The sequence below is a fragment of the Cynocephalus volans genome, chromosome 1 (genome assembly GCF_027409185.1).
Source record: "Cynocephalus volans isolate mCynVol1 chromosome 1, mCynVol1.pri, whole genome shotgun sequence".
Classification (NCBI taxonomy): domain Eukaryota; kingdom Metazoa; phylum Chordata; class Mammalia; order Dermoptera; family Cynocephalidae; genus Cynocephalus; species Cynocephalus volans.
Genome location: NC_084460.1, coordinates 95109327 through 95130912, shown reverse-complemented (window position 1 = coordinate 95130912; position 21586 = coordinate 95109327). Strand labels below are relative to the sequence as shown.

The 21586-nt window shown below is 33.2% G+C and overlaps 1 protein-coding gene and 1 pseudogene across 5 annotated transcripts in view; one reads left to right on the top strand and one right to left on the bottom strand.

The window, feature by feature from the left end:
* Positions 1-21586, top strand: part of PHC3 (polyhomeotic homolog 3) — a 61354-nt gene that overhangs the window by 24468 nt on the left and 15300 nt on the right. For all 5 annotated transcript variants that reach the window (XR_010023624.1, XM_063097270.1, XM_063097264.1 and 2 more), the window contains exons 7-10: positions 3048-3294; positions 9113-9981; positions 14334-14487; positions 19901-20151. Coding sequence is in view for 4 of the 5 variants with exons in the window: in XM_063097270.1 (XP_062953340.1) it covers positions 3048-3294; positions 9113-9981; positions 14334-14487; positions 19901-20151 (1521 nt within the window). In the remaining variant the exon portion in view is untranslated. The remainder of the gene's footprint in view (positions 1-3047; positions 3295-9112; positions 9982-14333; positions 14488-19900; positions 20152-21586) is intronic.
* On the bottom strand, positions 17023-17234 carry LOC134385976 (translation machinery-associated protein 7-like; annotated as a pseudogene).

Sequence of the window (21586 nt, the reverse complement as noted above, 5' to 3'; positions counted from 1 at the left end):
TTCAGAAAGATATCATAGGACAAAAAGTATATTTATAGAAGAGTAAGAAATTCTCCCAAGGCTATCTGAGGAATGCTGTTAGAACTGAGGAAAAACAGCCCTTTGGATTTGAAAGGTAGAAACTCAGCTTTACTCACAAGCAATGTGACATTCACTTTTAGTTTCCCCATCTACAAAGAAGGGATGCTATGATAATTTCCACAGTATTTGTCATATTGAAGTTAAATAATTGATATGAGAGTATTTTGGCAGGAGGAACCTACTATAAAAATGTAAGGAGTGAAATTAGCAAAAATAGCTCAGCAAAATAAAGACTTTTTCAGAAGTCAGAAAAGTTTTCATAATTCTATCATAAGAAAGGTTCAGATGAAATGAAAGTTGGACATTAGAGTGCCCTAGTATAGTGCCTTTATATTAGAAAGGGTGGGTTTTCTCTCAAAATTAAAGTTCTCTCAAGGAAATCTGAATGTGTGGTCTTTTTATTAAAAGCTAAATTATCTTTGTAATATACTTTAGCAGTAAAGTTTACATGTTTGGAATTTATTTAAACCATGTCAAAATTTAAGCCAAGATGACTGTAGATATTATAGCCATATTCTAAAATTTATATATTCATATAAATAATACACAATATATATAACATACTATGTATAAATACATATTTTCTTTTAGAATTCAAGAAAAAAAGGAAAATTAGAAGAAAAAAGTGTATTATTCTGTAGAAATGTGCTTCAGCTTTTAGGGGTTCATTGTGTCAAATACTCATTTTCTGTGAATATGCTTTTCATTCGAAGGAACTCTTTCAAGTTTTTCAGATTGTTATTTACCCTTTAGTTGTCATTATTATGTGGTTAACTTTACAGATCATTTGTGGCAAATGTTAACTTTTATGTTGTCTTCCTGGGGTATTTTTTTTTTTTTTTTTTTTTTGCCTTTTTCGTGACCGGCACTCAGCCAGTGAGTGCACCGACCATTCCTATATAGGATCCGAACCCGCGCTCCCAGCGCCGCACTCTCCCGAGTGCGCCACGGGGTCGGCACTTCCTGGGGTATTTTAATGTGCTTCCAACAGATATTTGTTGAGATCTTTGGGGGGTAAATATGAGCAGATTTTAATGTTAGTCTAAGGAAACTATAAATAGAACTAAATACCTACTAGAAAAATAGACATGTAACATTTTTCAAAATCAGACATAGGAGAATACCTCATACTTTTGGAGTTTCTATTATATCTGCAGCACTGAGCTGTGGGGAGTACAAAATGTTAGTGATGGTAGTCTAACAGACAGAATCTCAGTATTTCACAGACACAGACATTAGTAATTCTAAAGCAAGCTAGACATTTGTCAGTGTTACAAGCCAATATGACCGAAATTCTATGGAAAAATTGTTCTAGAGGGGAGGGTAAAGTTATTTTCTAACCGGGGACTTTGGGAATATTTTGGGGGGAGGGAGAGTGGGATTTTACTGGGCTTGGAAGAATGTGTTGAGCTTCAGGAGACAGCCTTGAGAAAGGATGGCATTGAGGCAAGAGGAGCCTGAGCAAAGACTCCAAATGAAGGATGTACATGGTATGTTTAGAGAATGGTGAGCAGAACAGTTTGGCTAGAATAGAGAATTGTGGGCTGGAGGAGTAGAAAGCGGCTCTAAGTGCTTTGGGCCTAGATTGTGGAGGGCTTTGAGTGGCAATCTGAGAAATCTGGATTTTATTTTATTTTATTTTATTTTTGTATTAAGCTTTAATAATATAGTGGTTATTAGTCTGTTTATGTTTACACGGATATGAAATATTTGAGAAAAAGCAGAGAAGATGCTCCATATGGTCTCACTTAGAAAATTCTTTCAGTAGATTAGAATAGAATTGATTAAAACTTCATCAGGCCTGAAGTGAACATTTATTTAGTACCCGCTATTGGCTGAACACTACATTTGGCACTTGGACAGAGAAAGTATAGCCTTTGAGCATCAATGAATGATGAAGTTGTAGAGACAGAACACATATGAAACTGAAAAACATTTATAAAGCAGCAATATATCATTTGCTTTGTCACTTTGGAATCTCTTTTACTTCAAATTTCCTCCTGGGGCCAGTGCTAGCATAAATGTATTTGTTGCATTCATTCCAGACAGGCAAGAAATTAGGTAACTTTTAGAGAGGTATTTTCTGCCTTGCTATTTGGCAATGTTATAAATCTCATATGGTAGAAATTGGGATAATCCTTGCCACCATTCTGACTGGCTGTATGTTTAGAATAGCCCTGGGTATAGACGAGCTACCACATATACCCATTTCAGGCCCATGCACAGTCTTTTCAGTTCATGAGATCTAGTTCTCAAAAGCAGTGAGTGTTCAATAACAACAGCAAAATTTATTAAAAAATGCTTTTCATAATTATCACAATGGAATAGGTGACTTGGAGTAGGTTAATTAATTTTCTTACTTACAAGATTAATGTCCCCTTATAATATCTATAGTTAGAGCTGGTAACTTTTAAATGCATAGCAATTTCCTCATATTCATAGCGCTCTCTCTCTCTCTCTCTCTCTCTCTCTCTCTCTCTCTCTCTCTCTCACACACACACACACACACACACACACACACACACACACAGAATACAAAATTAATATAATAATGGAATTAAAAGATAACATGAATCTTTCCATGAACTTTTTGAAGACCCTTCATATGTATATATTCGGTTTTCATTTAGTTTTTCATGATCCATCCTTTCTTCCTTTTCTTTCTTTCTTTCCTTATGTCTCCCTCCTTCTTACCTTCTCTCTTTCCTTTCCTCCCCTGCCTCTCTTCCTTCCCTCCTTCCCTTTAATGTCTTTTTAAAAGAATTACCACTTAATATTTAAGATGTAATTACTCAGAATAATAACTCTCCTTTCTTTCAGGATTAACCAGTTGTTTCAAGTATTTGGAATTTTATGTATGAAAAGCTTAATATAAATGTGTCATCATTATTGTTATAATGGTAATGATTACCACATCAATTAAAACTATCTGTTTTCACCCTTATTTTCTGTTATGTGGTTCTTAGGTTCAGAATTTAACATTACGCAGCCAGAAGTTGGGTGTATTATCTAGCTCACAGAATGGGCCTCCAAAAAGCACTAATCAAACTCAGTCATTGACAATTTGTCATAACAAAACAACAGTGACCAGTTCTAAAGTGAGCCAACGAGATCCTTCTCCAGAAAGTAATAAGAAAGGAGAAAGTCCAGGTCTGGAATCACGAAGCACAGCTGTCACCCGGACATCAAGTATTCACCAGTTAATAGCACCAGGTAGGATAAAATTTTTGTTGAAAATAGTTGCATTATTCATTTTCTTAGCAGAGTAAAACAAAGGACATCCATTACTTGAACAAGAAAGATACTCTTTAAAATATTTTTAAATGTAAATTTCGTAAGTTAAAAAAAGAACATCTCAATATCATACGTAGCTTGAAAAAAGAGAAATTTAGAAAGCCCAACAGCTAAAACAAATTTAACAATAAAATAGGTTTTTTTGGTCAATCAATATTTGATTGACATCTTTGTTATGTGCTGGTCTCTCCTTATGTCGATAAAACCTTTTAGCTTTAAAAAAAGATTTGCCTATAGTTTAATGTGCTTTAGTGGAACAAATTTAAAAGCTTATGAAGTAAGTACAGTGTATTATTTTGTTTAAGGTTATCATCAGTGGGAGGAATTTGTCTCTTTCCAGACATAAGGATTATGTATAATTATTTTCCTTATGATGTTGTTTTATTCCATCTCTAATTTTATTTCTGAGAGGAAGATGTCAGGGAATCAACTAAGTTGTTTTTATTCTCATCAAGTTTGGAATCCCAGATAACCTTGCCTCATGGTTTTCATACTGAACATGTTCGGACCATCTCGCGTGAACATCTGTACTGTGTCTTATTTATCTCAGAATTTTTCAAGATTGAGCTTTCTTCATTTCTAATAAGATAAAGAGTTATCTGCTTTCTCCTAAAAGTCAGCACCATTTGCATATATGATCCCATCTTTTTTTACCTGCTCCTGGTCTTCCTCAGTATATACTTATCACAGCATCTTTTGTCTTCCCATGCCAGATCCTTTCCTTTACTTCTCAAGCATACTTAGGTTTCTCCTATTCTTACTATATCTGTATATATTTTTATATCAGTATAACTATTGTTTATTCAACAAGAGAGGTGGGGAGAGAGAGAGTGTGTGTGCGTGTGAGAGAGAGAGTTAGGGAGGGAGGGAAAGAAAGTAATGTACTGGTCTAGACACCTCACGTACACTTCATTTTTTGAAAATTTTCCTTTGTTACAACCTCATCAAATAAGCATCTCCTTTCCTTCTATAACTCTGCTTTACTTTTTAAAGATTTATTTTACATTACTGAAGTGTGCTTTTTTCCACCTAAACCTGTTTCTCTTTTCGTATTTCCTCTGTGTTAATACAGCCAACGTTTTCTGCATCACTGAATCTCAAAATCTTGACATTGTCTGATTCCCTTAGTTAGAAATTTTTCCTCACTCTGAACTTCGGTAGCATTTTATGTTCCATTATGGTTCTTTTTCTTTTATAGTTATTTATATGCTTATTGATCTTTATAATTAACTTTTTATAGTTACTTATATACTTATTGATCTTATAAGTGCTTATATACTTACACTTCTCTATTAAACAGTGAGCTCCTTGATGTTAAGATAATAATATTGAGCACTTACATATCAGGCCCTGTTTTAGCACTTTACATTTATTAATTCTTTAAATCCTTTTTCAGATTCATCTTTTAATTCTTATATCTTGACAGCACAGATTTGTGCCTTATATGTACTTACTGATAATAGGTGGACAGTACATATTTATTGGATTCATAGTTTTTTATACTTGAATTTTGAAAATTATGGTACAGTCTTTCTCATTAGCAATAATTAGTTATCACTCTACTTAGAATTGCCAAATCTGAATCTTAGATAAGTATAGGCTTTGATATAATGTATAAATAAAAAATCTATTCATGGTATAGTTACATGTGAATTCTTTTTTATAAGCATCTGTGTGCCAGGCTCTGTTCTGTATGTGGCTTGATAACTGGGTTTTGCACTGCACTGTCCAGAGCATTCTTAGCCTCAAACCAGCATCTGCCCAGTGTTGACAGAGTGAGTCATCATGGAGCAGCAGTGACCCATTGCTTGGAACGACTGCTTAGGGGACAGTTTCTAATGTGGTTTTGCTGGATTATAATGGATAGGTTAGTTTTCTCACAGCAGAATGCTACCTTCAGAGAAAGCTGGGAATTTATTTAGGGTTAGTTCAAGCGAGTAGATCTGCTTTTAGATTTTTAGTCTCCCTTAATTTCCAATACGTGTTTCCAAGTTTGACCTTACTCCTCCCACTGTTGTTGATAGTGTGGTAATATCCTTATAGTTTGCCTTACTCTGATGGCCAATATTTTATGTAGGTTTGGAAGGGACCACTAAGCCAAAACCACCAAAAAGTCACAGGTCAATTTCAATTCCAAATTCAGATCGTACATGTATTACCAGACTCCAGTTTTCTGTGATGGTGTTGATTAGAAACAAAACCACGTGGAGCATATAAATATAAATCTTTGCAACTACCAAACTTAAACGTTTGTTAAGCCTTACACTGCACTTATTTAAAGCAAGTCAACAGCTATCTTTCTCACCCTTTTAGTTTTTCTGCTCTTATTGGTGGGAAGTTAATATGAAGCTACGATATTTTGGGAGATTCTAGAATTGATCATTTGTGCTTTTCCTCAATTAAAACAATGCCTGTTCCTATAGGTCATTTTAAATATAAAAAAATCTACATGTATTCTGATGTAGTGTAGTCTAATAATTGTTAAAATGGACACGGCTGTTGTTTCCTTATTGCATTTTTAGGGTGCTATATTAATTTGGGGCTTTTAAAAATCATTTCTCCTTGAAGGTGGAGTTTCCACTTGGTAGTAATTCTATACATAAAATAAAGGTGAACCTCAACCAGATGTTTGGAGATAATCATGAACTGTTATTAGAGCTGAAATTTTCTTATGGCAGTTTTTAGAGCTTTTATAAAACTATTCTAATTGGGAAAAAATATGTGCTGTTTTTTGCAGACATTAATGTAATGTGTAGTGGAAAGGTCCTTTATTAGTCTGCTCTGTCATAAGAAAATGTCATAGACTGGGTGGCTTAAACAACAGAAATTTATTTTCTCCCAGTTCTGGAGGCTAGAAAGCCCAAGATCAAGGTCCAGCAGTGTTCAGTTTCTAGTGAGGGCTTTCTTTCTGGCTTGCAGACGTCCTCTTGTGGTGGTAGTGTTGGTCGTGGTGGAAGTGTGTGCACACGAGTTCTTTTATGAGCACATGAATCCTACCATGTCAGGACCCTGTCCTTACGACCTCATTTAACCTTAATTACTTCCTTAGAGTCCCAATTTCCAGATACAGTCACAGTGGGGGTTAGGGCTTCAACATGTGAATTTTGTGAGGACACAAACATTCAATCCATAACAGAGCCTTAGACCCAGTTAGGATTTTAGACCCAGTGCTGTCCCTTGATAGCCAGATGATTTCAGGCAAGTTACTTAACTACTCAGAATTTCTTCATCTGTAATATGTTGGATTGGTATACCAACAGGTATACTATAGTACCCTGTCTGTCTCATGGGGTTGTTGTAACAATTATTTTATTTATAATTGTAACAAATAATTACAGTAATTGCAATAATTGTAATTATTTTATTTATTGAATAAAATATTATTGTAAATAATGAAGAGTTATATCTGTGTGAGAGATGATGCTAGTTATTAATCCTTCAAGTGTAAGGCCACCCTGACAATAATAAAGTGTTTATTAAAATCAGAGAAATTAACTCACGACATGATTCTCCAGAACACTAGGGCTTTTCTTATTTAGTGGTATTGTTTCAAATATCTTCATAATTATTTTGTAATATGTGTGCTTGTCAATTGGAGTTATGGATTAATATAAAATATGTAAACTCATTTTGATTTCTTATCCAAGAAAAGTTTAATTTAGGTGCAAGGATAGACTATTAACCTATTGAGTTATCAGCTCTACAATATAAGAGATTGCATACTTGCTAGAGCACAGAAAAAATTGTTATTCTAGTGGATATAATATCCATTGTACTTCAAGAATATGGTAAATTTAAATCATAACTTGTATGGACTTTAGTTATTAAAAAATAAAAAGTAAAAAAAAATTATAATTTAAAAATTGAATTAAAGCATGCTTTTGTTGTTATGCTTGCAAAAAATCTATTTCCTTATTTTTAAGAGGGAGATGATAATACCCATCTACTTGTATGCATTTTATGAGTACAAATGAGAGATGTGAAAGCACCTTGAGCCCCCGAGGAAAGGCAATCTATAGCAATTCAAGATTTTGTTAATTCATCTTTTTTGCATACTCTACAACATAGTCTATATCAACACATTTATAAAGGGATGGCATAAAATTTCAGTGTAACTTGAAGTGCTAGGCTAGTTATTATGTGAAAATTATTTTGTTAGATGGAATTTTAGACCTAATGTTTTTGTTTTTTTTTTTCTTACAATTAGTGGATATCTATTGAACCTTCTGAACCCCACTTTCTTGAGATATTAATCATATGTTAATTGCATTAAAGGATCTCCCAAATTTTAAATAATAACCAAATGTAAAAATATTTTTTTAAAAAAGTTGAAAGTTTTTATAAGGCTATTGTCCCATGTAGTTGAATACAGAAATAGATACAAGGTGTTATATAGTCTGTATCTTGACATTTTGAGATTTAAAAAGAAATTTGCCCTGCCTTTAGATCTGTTTTCAATGTTTTTAATTTTATGTGATATTAATATTAAGCAATAATTTCAGTTTATATTCTGTTGAATCCAATTTCCATTCTTATTTAGATAGAGAGGGTTTTACGAGCATCTCCCTCTGTGTTAACAGTATACAGATCAGTCATAATGATGGAGGAACCATTTACAACTTGGTTGCTAATTATTATGTATATTTATCCCTGTTGTTGAGTGGCTCCTCTGTGGAGAAAACCTGATAGTATCACATAGAAATTACTGTAGGATTTTTTTTGGTGGGGGAGAGAACCTTTATTTAGATAGCATTGGCTTCTGATTGCCACATTCTATGCGAGCAAAACTAGTGCTCTTCTAGATTTGGAATTTCAGTTCTTTGAGGCCACCAGAGGTAGGAAAGGGAGAGAGGAGGGGTTAGTGAGAAATTGGTAAAGGGCCACAAAAAATGATTACATTGTGTAATGTTGAATATATTAATTATCCTGATTTGAGCAGCACATATTGCATACAAGTATTAATATTCAATGCTGTACCCTACAGATACATACATTTAGTTATGTTTCAATTAAAATAAAAGGTTCCAGCCCCAGAGTTTCTGGTGCAGTGGGTCTCGTTATAGCCCTCCACCCCCCAAAAAAGGAATTTCTTAATTACAGTGATTATTTAACTGTGCTACAGTATTCACACCTGTGCTTTGCTTAATTGAATTAAATTTTTATACAAAACATTTTCTCTTCTTGGGTCAAATAACACTGACTATTCATCTCAGCTCAAATTTGGAAACTCATTTGGCAAGCTTTATAAGTAATGTGACTGTTAGTTGGAAGCATGTTTAGACATAGGTTAGAAAGGATGAGACCTTTATTTTACGAATCTTAATATACCATTTTTATGATTTTGAAGTTATCTTTTATGTATTATACTTGTTAAGTAATGATACTCTTTCCCCAAAGAAGAAATTCAAGTGTGTAAACTTTGCTAAAAGTTAATGCAGATATTTTGATGACCTGTAAAATGTAATAAGAATAAATCCTGTATAGATTCAGATTTATTTTTTTAGGCAGTTTTCTTTTGGAACTTATGACAGTATAGCTTATTTCATGCAACTTTTATGATTTTCCAAGGAAAAGCTATTTGTCATTAAATTTTCAAATCATTCTTGTTTGAAAGACTTTTAATAGAATTCTGATGATTATGATCTTCTGATGTGAAAACTTTCTTCTTTTAGATTTATTTTAAAATTTCTGTGATATTTTTGAAATCAATACTGATTGTCATTTTTTTCTCTCACAGCTTCATATTCTCCAATTCAGCCTCATTCTCTAATAAAACATCAGCAGATTCCTCTTCATTCACCACCTCCCAAGGTTTCCCATCATCAACTGATACTACAACAGCAGCAACAGCAAATTCAGCCAATCACACTTCAGAATCCAACTCAAGACCCACCTCCATCCCAGCACTGTATTCCACTCCAAAACCATGGCCTTCCTCCAGCCCCCAATAATGCCCAGTCACAGCATTGTTCACCGATTCAGAGTCATCCCCCTCTAACAATGTCTCCTAGTCAGTCACAGTCAGCACAGCAGTCTGTAGTGGTGTCACCTCCACCACCTCATTCACCAAGTCAGTCTCCTACTATAATTATTCATCCACAAGCACTTATTCAGCCACACCCTCTTGTGTCATCAGCTCTCCAGCCAGGATCAAATTTGCAGCAGTCCACTGCTAATCAGGTGCAACCTACAGCACAGCTGAATCTTCAATCCCATCTTCCACTTTCAGCTTCCCCTGTTGTACACATTGGCCCAGTTCAGCAGTCTGCCTTGGTGTCCCCAGGTCAACAGATTGTATCTCCAGCATCACACCAGCAATACTCAACCTTGCAGTCCTCTCCAATCCCAATTGCAACCCCTCCACAGATGTCAACATCTCCTCCAGCTCAGATTCCACCACTGCCCTTGCAGTCCATGCAGTCTTTACAAGTGCAGCCTGAAATTCTATCCCAGGGCCAGGTTTTGGTGCAGAATGCTTTGGTGTCAGAAGAGGATCTTCCAGCTGCAGAAGCTTTGGTCCAGTTGCCATTTCAGACTCTTCCTCCTCCACAGACTGTTGCGGTAAACCTACAAGTACAACCACCAGCACCTGTTGATCCACCAGTGGTAAGCCCTTGGAAGCTCTTTGACTTTCTTGCTGAACTGAAAGTAAAAACTATTTTCTCCCACACTATGTTTTACTGCTAGATCTAAATGCCTATGAATTTAAAAAGCTTGAAATTTTTGTATGTCAGTATTCTGACAAACATGCTGTATGGGCAAAAAAAAAAAAAAAATGCCGTTTGTTGTAGTATGGTTGCATGCTTGATAATTTGTGATGGTTATTAAAGTCCCTCGTTAATTTTATTACTATTTAAATAAATCCATCTGCTATCTTTACAGAGTTGATTTTTTTTCCCCAAGGGAATGCATTTGAACCAGTGTCATCTGCACAAAGTTTTTTCTCTTAAGGTGATTATCCTTCATAGATCCCTTCTGTTGGCTTGTATGTTCTTAAACGTATGGTTTATCTAGCTAACCCTTTCGGGTTGTATACATTCTGAAGTCCTTGGCCTTTAGGGACTTTTGTTTCAAGGTGGAGGTATGCTTGTATGATGTAATTTTTTGGTTAAATTGTATTTTGTAATTAAAATCTTATAAAATATTTTATTCTAGGAAAGAGTCCAACTATGTAAAAATATTATGTGTACACTGCCTTATAGAATTATTAAACTTCTGTTTTTTTATTTCTACTAAGGGAAAATATGTACTTAAAATAATTCTCATTTAAAAAGTTAAAAAATCTCAGTGGATGAATTTAATACTGAGGGTGAAAAAATCCATTGAGAGGAGTAAAAGTTTTGAATAATAGAGATTATAGTGAGATTTATCAATGAATCTCTAAAACTTTTAAGTGTTGCCTAGAAACGAAAATTATCTTGAAAAATATTTTTCTTTAAAAATACTCTAAAAGATTTTTTTGAATTTGTAAAGTAATTTATAGTAAAATTGAAATAAACTCTCTAAATGTTTAGTCAGAATGATCACGTTCATAATTTCTAACCGAGGAGATGAATTTTCCTAAAGAGAGGTTTCATGTTAAACCTCATTGAAGAGATTTTATCACTTAATGGCTATTTGTTAGTCTCAGAGTCTGTTCTTTAATGGGAAATATCTTGGTTCTTAGGATGCACATTTTTTTATTTTTTTAATCCTTGTCATTCTGACTGATCTTAACAGGCATAAAGAGATTGAATTCCATTTCCTATTCAATTTTATTAAAAAACAGAACTTGACAAAAACAAGTGGACATCTAGAAATGAGTTTGTCATTCAGTTACTCATGTCTGTATTTTCTTTTAGTGGGTTTTTGAAGAGTTTACAATGGATATTGTAACAAAAATACAGGCTTAGCAACTATACAGTACCTTCAAGGAAATCAAATTTAACTTAAATTTATTTTCTCTCTATCTAGTTCCGTGATTTGTTTTTGTAATAAGTAGAAAATAAAATTTCCTTATGCTCCTTATATTTTAAAAATTGTTTCTGTTAGGGGAAACTTTGGAGGAACATATTTGGGATAGAAATATCAAAAATATAACACTTTAAGAATGAATTAAATTAAAGCTAAAATAATAAGGTCTTATTTTGTTGCTTCCTGCCTTCCTCTCTTTTGAAATTAAGAAAAAAATTATGTTATTTCATTTTTGAAACCTTTTTCCCCGTGAAATTAATAACGTTCTCTGATATCACTAATGTGGTCATTATGCATGTTATAGTTGTCCTTATGTTAACTTTTTTTTTTTTAATCTTTTACCTTTGAGTAACACAGCTCTATTTATTAAATTCCTGTATTTTTCTCTTACTATCTTTCTCCAAATGTATTATTTTTTCCATCAAAACACATTTCTTCATAAATTACATTTTCCTGGTAGTTTTAAATATTTAAGGGTAGAGAGAGAGATTTATTTCTTAAAGAGATGTGAAATTTTGAAAGATAAGGTTGAATTATCAAAGTAAAATGAGTATGTTTTTAAAAGATATATTTATAAAAGAAAGTTTTTAACTGACATTTGGATATAAATAAGATATATTGAGGGTAGATAATTTAGAACTAATAAACAAATGTTCCTCAGTTTATTTAGGAAAGGGAGACAGATGGGAATAATGGACTTTATTGAGGTAAGTCTTTGCTATTTTTAGAATAGTTGTAGTTATGAGCTAAACAGAAATTGTGATATGCAGTTTCCTGATGGTCTTGTGAATACAACCTCCACTTCTTTGCTTTTTTCAATATTTTAGTTGTTGCACTGTAACATTTGTTTTTGCCTACTTCTTTTATTCATTATCTTACTTTGCCTTACGTGTAAGATTTGGAAGAAAGTGTGTATAGTCAGCCTTAACTATAAAGAATGAAAAGTATTTTACAGTACTCTTTAATAGATTATTTCAAAATATGCTATTTGTGTTATGACTCTTTTCATCTTTTAAAACTCTTTCATTATTTTTTAAAAATCAGAATTCTATGTATGATCAATCTTTGAGTCCTTAAAAGATACTGTAACAGATGTTTGAATAACATGTAAGATTAAAGAGTTTAAGCATTTTAAGAAAAGATAATGTTCTTTGGAAGAAAAGTAATATCTACTGAAGGAATGCTACATAGGTAAAATTGAACTGGTTGATAAAATCATAATGGTCTACCTACCTCTTAATTAACATCCCTACCACTCAGGCAAATAAAATAATCACTACTACAGCAGATACCCCTGTGCACGAGAATTTTTTTTTTTTTTTTTAACCCCCAGACATTTGTTTTGGATGATTTTCCCTATATTGGGTATTATCATCATTTTAAAAACTGTTATTATCAGGACCCGATACTAGCAGCTGTTATGGTTGTACTATATAGTAACAAACTAACAAATGACTGCTTTCATTTCTGAGATCCAGACAGGAGGCAAAAAATCTCATTTGGTGAAACAGGTTTCCAAATGCAGGGATTGTGAGCAAATAACTTTTAAAAATGTTGCCTACTTTGTAGCTGATTCAGATCACAGTTCTGGATATTATATTTAATATAAAACTATCAGGAACAGTAGGATTTTTAAGTTTTAAAAAAGGCAAAAAAAAAGATGTTTTATTCTTAGTAGAGGGTTGGAAAGATTTTTATTTAATTTTTTTAAGCTTAATTACTTGTTAGATGTACTTTTATAGATGAAACTTCATAGTCCCTTTTATAACACATGGCTCATGCTAGTTTCTGAAATCTTGATCACATATTTAATTTTATATACTTCAAATCATCAAATTTTTCAATAATTTGATTAAAAATACATGCAATATTTGATGTTACTTAAAGTTTTTTTGTGAATGTCGTTAAAAGTTTTTCTTTGTTAACATTTATTGGGATATTAATCAGTTTAGTTAAGTAATCTTAAAAATTTCAAAACCTTTGTAAATTTAAGTAATAAGCTTCATATATAAAAGAAGGGGGTGAACTGTTCTGTGGCTTTGTTTTTAGTAACCTAAAATTTTTCATAAATAATGGTTAAATAAATAATAAATGATTAAATAAATTGATATACCTGTGTCAGTCTCTAGAATTGCACTTTGAAAATTAAGCCTTAAGTTTTATGAAACATTAATAAGTTAGTTACTTCTACTTATATAGCTCCTCCTCAGAGTGCTTTTGATTCCATCTTCCTTCTTAAGTATAACCTTTACAATTGGGTAATAAGGTAGTTAAGTTAAAGACTTTAAAACTTTCCCCCATAAGTATGGAATAATATTAAAGAACTAAAAAATAATGTGTCAAATGGCTTAGGGTGTGTGTGGGGTGTGTGTGTGTGTTATTTCAAGGAAATCTATTTTCTGTTCATATGATATTAACTTATCATATAAACAGAATTTGTTAGATTTGTTAGATTCTTGAGTAGAACAGAAAAGGAAAGAAAGTATATAATTGCATGCCTTTTTTGTAGATATTTGGACATTACTTGTCTTAATTTAATCTTTAATTCACATAATAATGAAGAAGAGCCTGAGATATAGTCCTCTTGGCAGTACATTTCTTGATATATTGTGTGTCATTTTGGAGATTTACTTAGTGTGCCTGCGAAAAATAGTATCTATTTTGATTTCTGACAATTAGAAGTTAACAGAAATAGTATTATTCCTGAAGTATTTGAGTGTATAAAATCAAAACTTTTTTTTTAATTCTCAAAATTAAAACTGTGTCCAGACTTGACTATTATCTTTTTGGAAACAACAGTTTTTAGCTTAGATACTGATCCACAGCTGCATTCAATGAAATATTAAGTATTATGAAAAACTTCATCTGAGCAACTTAAAGTTTTCCTTTCATCCTGTCAGAACAGTCATTTTGCCTTCTTTTTAAATTTAATACTTAAAATTTAATTTTATAAAGTTAAATATATTTTTTGAAACATTTTAAGGCCATGTGGTTTGTCACTGCAGGTTTATCAAGTAGAAGATGTGTGTGAAGAAGAAATGCCAGAAGAGTCAGATGACTGTGTCCGGATGGATAGAACCCCACCACCACCCACTTTGTCTCCAGCAGCTATAACTGTAGGGAGAGGAGAAGATTTGACTTCTGAACATCCTTTGTTAGGTAAGGAAACACGAGCATTTAGGGGATTTCTCTATTCATTAAATGTTTGTACACTCGTCCCTTGGTATCTATCAGGGATTGACATCCATACTGCCCTGTGGATGTCAAAATCCATGGATGGTCAAGTCCTTTATATAAAGTGGTGTAATATTTATTTGCATCTGACCTATACACATCCCCCCCCTCGTTTACTTTAAATCATCTCTAGATTACTTATAATAACTTATAAAATGCCCATACATCATTCATGTGGATTCAGCGTTGTACTTGTCATGCAGCAAATTTGTTTTGCTTTTTGGAACGTTTTGGAATTTTTTTTCATATATTTTCAGAACTTTCTGAATCCACGAATGCAAAACCCATGGATTTGGAGGGACGACTGTGATGGGAGACATTTATTTTTTCACTAGAGATGGTATTAAACTAATTTGTTATTGTGGTTAGTTGCAGCAAAAAATAGAATTAAAAAAATTTTTTTTTTGATGAAGAACGATTACAACAAACCCTTGAACATCTGGGTTTGAACTGTGCAGATCCACGCATACGTGGATTTTTTTTTTCAATAAATATGTTGGAAAATTTTTGGTTAGGTATGGTATGCATTCATTACGTAGCCTACCTAACAGTAGGCTATTAGTAGTTTAGTAGTTGAGTAGTGAGGCATTCCCCCCCACCCCACAAGGGGCTGCAGGGTACACAGAGAAATAGGTTATCTATGGATTTCTGACTGGTTAGGGGTTAGCACCCCTAACTCACATTCTTCAAGGGTCAACTGTAGTTTAGTAAAGAGTAAATAAGAACTATTTGCCTTCTTGGAAAATTCTTTAGTAGCAGAGAAACTCAGTAGTTTATAAATTGTTCAATACCACCCAAATGAAAAATATGTCATTTCAGTCTTCTAATTTTTAGTGATCTATACAGATGTGTTTCATATGCCCATTCAGATTCAAGTGTTAAGCTACTTCTAGCTTAAAAATTAGAATAAATTGAAATTCTATGAAAAGATTTAAATTATACTTTTCAAAAATCACAGAGCATTCTAAGTCATATCTGATATTCCTACAATTACTTGTGATCCAGACTAAGGAAATACTTTAAAAAGTGTTCTTTAACACTATACTACTGAAGTTAAGCCTCACTAAGTCTTACAAGAGACATGGATTAAAAAAAATTCTTGAGCTTAAGCTTCAAATTCTAATTCATTACCTTAGTGCTGCTTATGAGTTCAAGTGTATCTTCTGTATTCTCTTCCTCATAATATCAAGGTTACTGTGAACTCTAGGTATTTTACTAAAACATTAGTATAACCTATTGCCCAGTGTCTAGGTCCTAAAAAAAAGATGTTCCATATTATCTTTTAAAATTTATGACTATCTTATTTAGATGGGGTTTGTAAACTATATCTTACTGTTCAAATCTTTCCAGCTGCCTATTTTTGTATGGTTCAAGCTAAGGATAGTTTTAAAATTTTTGAATGGTTGGGGCCGACCCGTGGCTCATTCGGAAGAGTGTGGCACTGGGAGCACAGCAGCGCTGGGAGCACAGCAGCGCTGGTAGCGCCACGGCTGCAGGTTCAGATCCTATATAGGGATGGCCGGTTTGCTCACTGACTGAGCGCGGTGCAGGTGACACCAAGCCAAGGGTTACGATCCCCTTACTGGTCACAATAAATAAATAAATAAATAAAATAAAATAAAATAAAATTTTTGAATGGTTGAAAAAAATAAAAGTAATAATTCATGTCATGTGAAAATTATGCAAAATTGAAATTTCATTGCCATAAATAAAGTTTTGTGGAACATAACCATGCTCATCTGTTCAAATATTACCTATGGATACCTTTTGTGTTAATAACCACGAAGTTGAGTAGTTCCAGAGACTACATATTCCTTTACAGAAAGTTTGCTGATCCCTGATATAAATAATACTAATTTTGGTTCAGGCTTTGTTGTAAGTATTCTGTTCTATTGAATATCTCATGGCCCTCATGACCATTTTCAGTTAAGAAGAACCACTGTAATACGTATGGAAACAAATTGTAATGGGACACTGACCATGTCTGTTAGCAGAGCAACCCTTGACCTCTATTCTATATTCTTCAGCATTCCACATTCCCTCCCCCCCCTCCTCCCCTTTCCTTCCTTTTCCTTCCCTCCCCTTCCCTTCCCTCCAGCTTTTATTCCCTTACTATTAATTTCAATCTCTGGAAAGCATAGAAGGGGAAAATTAATTTTCTTCTTTTTCCCCCTCCTGAAAAATAGAAAGTGTTTAGTCAATTAAATTACTTAAAATATTTAAGACAAGTTTAATATTATTGACTTTGTTTATTCAAAATAATACCTCAAAAGGTAGTCTTAAATCTAACTATAGTATCAAATCTTTGTGGTTTCTTTCTTTTTTTTTTTTAAACAAAAGGTTATTCTGAAATATACAACAGGCTCCAAGACAACACAACACTGGCTGTAGGTGGCAAGAGATGTTATAGCAGGGAATCTAGATGTTTAAATGGGAATGAAATCAAGGGTCACTGTCACCTCAAGTACAAGGAACAGCTTGCTTTTTGCCGGATTTCTTAATTCCACCTGTGGGCAGGGGTGCTCCCCTGTGGCCTTCACTTTCAGTTCCTCGAGTTTCTTCTGCTCCTCTTTTTGTTTCTGCTTGAAAGCCTTATCTTCTTCATCCATCTCCTTGGCCTTCTTCTTGGGCTGTTTTAGGGGCTTCTTGTTGCCACCTTCACTGCCAGACATGGTGCCTGCTGCCGCTTCCCCAGACCCTGCCACCAGAAACTGCCTGTGGTTTCTTTACACTGAAAGTGGATTTATGTTGCTGCAGATTTCCTGGAGTTTTGATTTAAAGGCAGCAATACAAGTTTAATTGTATACTAAATTTGCACTGTGACTGATTTAATTACAAACCCATTCCTAATGGCACTCAAAGGAAATTTGAACATTTTTGAAATACTGGAACACAGGAATATCTTTACATTTTTTCCTCAGGAATATAGTCTGAGATCCTGCCAATTGCATCTCTTTGGCTAAATTATCTAAGTACAGTGTAGGCTTTTTGTATCTTATAATTTACTTTGTACTTACCACTGTTCTATAGTATATGAGAGGGTAAAAAGCATGGGTTGATTTTTTTTTTTAGAATTACTCTCATCAAAACATGAAATAAACTGTAACTTGCAAAAATAGACTTGTTTCCATCCAGGATTCAGATTTTTTTATAAATCTGTAAAAATTCTTTAAAAGTAAAAAAGCATTCATGAAGAAAGGGAGAAAAACCTCATAGCTTTTGCTCAGAAAATGAGACTGTGACTAGACAGAGTAACCTGTGGCAAAGTCATATCAGTTAACGGGTTTTCTCTCACACTTGTTTTAAATCTACATGGCGTAATAATTGTGTTTCTGCTCAGTTTTTCTCATGTTTTTGATTTCAACAACTTATTATAAACTGGTAAATAATGGCTGTTGGCTTGTTCAAAGTCAGTAACTGGGGCCGAGCCCGTGGCGCACTCGGGAGAGTGCGGTGCTGGGAGCGCAGAGACGCTCCCGCCGCGGGTTCGGATCCTATATAGGAATGGCCGGTGCACTCACTGGCTGAGTGCCGGTCACCACAAAAGACAAAAAAAAAAAAAAAAAGTCAGTAACTTACAGCTCTGTTTTTAACAAAACTTAGAAATAATAATATTGGCACATTTGTACATATAATCTAAAAATTAATTAGAACATACACCAAGTATTTTCTGAACAAACCATATTATGCTTAATGCAGCTTTATATTTCTAAAGTAACAAAGTATCTATAAATCTGTAAGGCATATTAAAATTTTATTTTTTGTTTTAGTTTCCCATAGATTTATTTTTCACTTCCAACAGAAAAATGCCTTTTAGCCTTACTTAAGAATTTTATATCTTTTATTCTTTGTCCTCTAGAAGTATATATGAAGATTTGGCATGCGGGTAGGATTTTTGTGGCATTCCTCAGTTTGATAATACATGTGTACAACTGTGTATTTATTCCCAGAAGTCATCAAATTTTACTGCTGATTCTACTTTTTTAGCTTATTACAGATTGTGTCATTTTAAACAGGTTTTCCAGTGCATTTTTATCTTGGTTGATTATTTGGTAGAACTAGATTAATGTATGGCTATAGTAGTGCTGACAAAAGCTACATGATGATATTGATTATATTGGAGTTACTAATGGTTAACTGTTAGCATTTCCATTTCTGAGACTATATAGAAGGTTATTAACACTATTTTATTGGCTGAGTTTTCTATTCTTTAGTGATTCCTATTCTTTCTCCTCCACCTAATTGGACTATATTTTGAGCATATTTGATAGGTGGTGTCAATCATTTTCATACTGATGATGGAGAGGAATTAATACAGCATTTAAGAGCATAGTCTCCAGAACCAAACTGTCTGGGTTAGGATACCAGCTTTACTACTTATTTGCTGTGTGCCCTTAGGCAAATTATCTAATCTCTCACTGTCTTGGTTTCCTCCTCTGTGAAACAGAGATAATAACAGTACCTAACCATAGGCTAGTTGTAAGGATTAAATGAGTTACAACATGTAAGGCATTGAACATAGTACCTGGTATATGAGTACTCAGTAAGTATTATTATTACCTTTAAACATGTGCTTTTTTTTCCCTGCAGACATCTGTACTCATTGATATTCCTAGATATGAGCTGGTTTCATCTTTCCACTTTCATACAGGCAGTAGAGGGTTGGTACTACTGAATGGGTAAAGTCTCCAGATTAGATATATCTTACTGTGGTTCTTAGAGTTTGAAGGGAGGAATCACAGTGATCCAGTCCAACATTTTGCACTTGCCTGGTGCTACTGTGTTCCCCCAAATCAACATATACTGTGCCATTGAAGAGTTAAAAAACAAAGAACATTTGTGTGAGTAGTTGGAGGAAAGTCTTACTGCTTAAAGTTAAATGTGATGACCTGTGTGACTCATTAATATTCCTACTTATTCTGTGGATTTCATGATGCTGTTTTATTTAACTTTTAAATACTCCCCTGTCCTGCTCATACCATTTGGAATTTCATATCTGTATAGCTTAAAATGTAAAAAACAAAACAACCAAGCAACTATCTTAGTAATTATTCTTAATTTGATATTCACAAACATTTTCATGTCTTATGGGACAATTTTTTAAACCAAGGTTTGAATGATAACTTTGAGCAAGCTATTCTCTTCTTCTGTAAAATGGAGATAATGGTAGTTTCTATCTCTTAAGGTAGTTTTGTAGATTGAATGAGATAATAAAGTTCTTAGGATGGTTTTTGAAAGTATCAGATTTCGTTGTTCATGTTTATTCTTGAATTCTTTTTCATATTTGCCTGGGCAAAGTGCTAAAGATCAAAAAATTACTTTTTTTTTTCCCCCCCAGAGCAAGTGGAATTACCTGCTGTGGCATCAGTCAGTGCTTCAGTAATTAAATCCCCATCAGATCCCTCACATGTTTCTGTTCCTCCACCTCCACTCTTACTTCCAGCTGCTACCACAAGGAGTAATAGTACATCTATGCCCAGTAGCATTCCCAACATAGAAAACAAACCTCCACAGGCTATTGTTAAACCACAGATCTTGACCCATGTTATTGAAGGCTTTGTGATTCAGGAGGGATTGGAGCCATTTCCTGTAAGTAGCAAGCATGTTTATGTGTGTTTTTAAAATTATTCACATAACATTGTTTTTAAAATGCCCTATTATTGTTCTGTAATAAAAAGTTTGTAATTTTATTTTTAAAAAGCTGTTAATTTTTATCTAGAATTTATCTCTGTGTCCTTTGTATGTTTCCAAATATATTTCTAGAATTTTATACTAGCAATTTAGATGTATAAATTAAGGAAAAATGAAAAAAATTTCAGATATGGGGGTACCAATTTTATAATTTTTAGAGAAAAGTAGTTAGAATTTTACTCCAATGAAATAAATTTTACTGTTTTTTCTTTTTAAGGGGACTGAAATGACACCTCAAGTGTATTATTTTAAAAATAGCGTTTTTAATTTGTGATACTTTGTGAGTTTTCACTTAAGTGCAGAAAATATTAACTTCCCAATGACCTAATACATCTTAATTTACCCAATTGGTGGTTTATAATTAGTAAATAGATTTTCTCATTTTCCTAAATTTCAACTTTTAATCAGATTTTTAAAATGCTTTAAAATGGTCTCCTTAAAATGGAGGTGTTCTATCACTACAAATCTTACAATTTGAGACTAGCTGTACATAATTTATGTGCTAATACCTAGAGATGAGTATTTTCCTTTGAAAATAAATCAAAGACAGACATAAAAAAGTGAAATATTTCTTTTGAAAGCCTTTGAATCATCTGAATTTTTAGATTCATGGGTGAAAATCTTGCAATGTGATAGTTGATTACCCAGTCAATTGTCTTTGTGTTGTTTCCTATGTATGTGTGTTAAACTTATATCTCCTGTAAGAATTCCAATACAGTGGATGGAAGAACAGTCTTTTCTCCCTACTCAGATAAAATAGTATGTGTGACTAAAGGTGTTTGGATCCTGGCTCTGCCACATACTCACTGTGTAACTTTTGTCAGGTTACTCAGCCTTTCTGGTCTTCATTTTGCTCATCTGGCAGATGGAGATGATACTTTGCTGTTAAGGTTGTTGTGAGAATTAATTGTGTATAAATTATTCGGTGTAGTACCTGGCACTTAATGGCTATAGCTGTTATTACCCATTATCACTAATAACAATTGTAACTTTTGTTTTTCAAATTAAAAGAGTAATACATGTTCTAAATTGAAAATTTGGGAGATGTGCAGAACAGATAATCCCCAATAATACCTTAATGTGTATATTTATATACATTTTTTCATATAATCAAGATTATTATTGTATATACAGTTCTGCTTCTTTTACTTAGTAAATTTGAGCATTTGTTTAACCATATCATTAATAGTACTTTGGTAACATTTTGAAAGGTTACATAATATTCCAATTTATGGACAATCATAATATATGTAATCCATTATTGTTGGACATTTAGTTTCCCATTTTTTCACCAAATAGTTCTGAATGGAATGACTTTGTATATAAATCATTG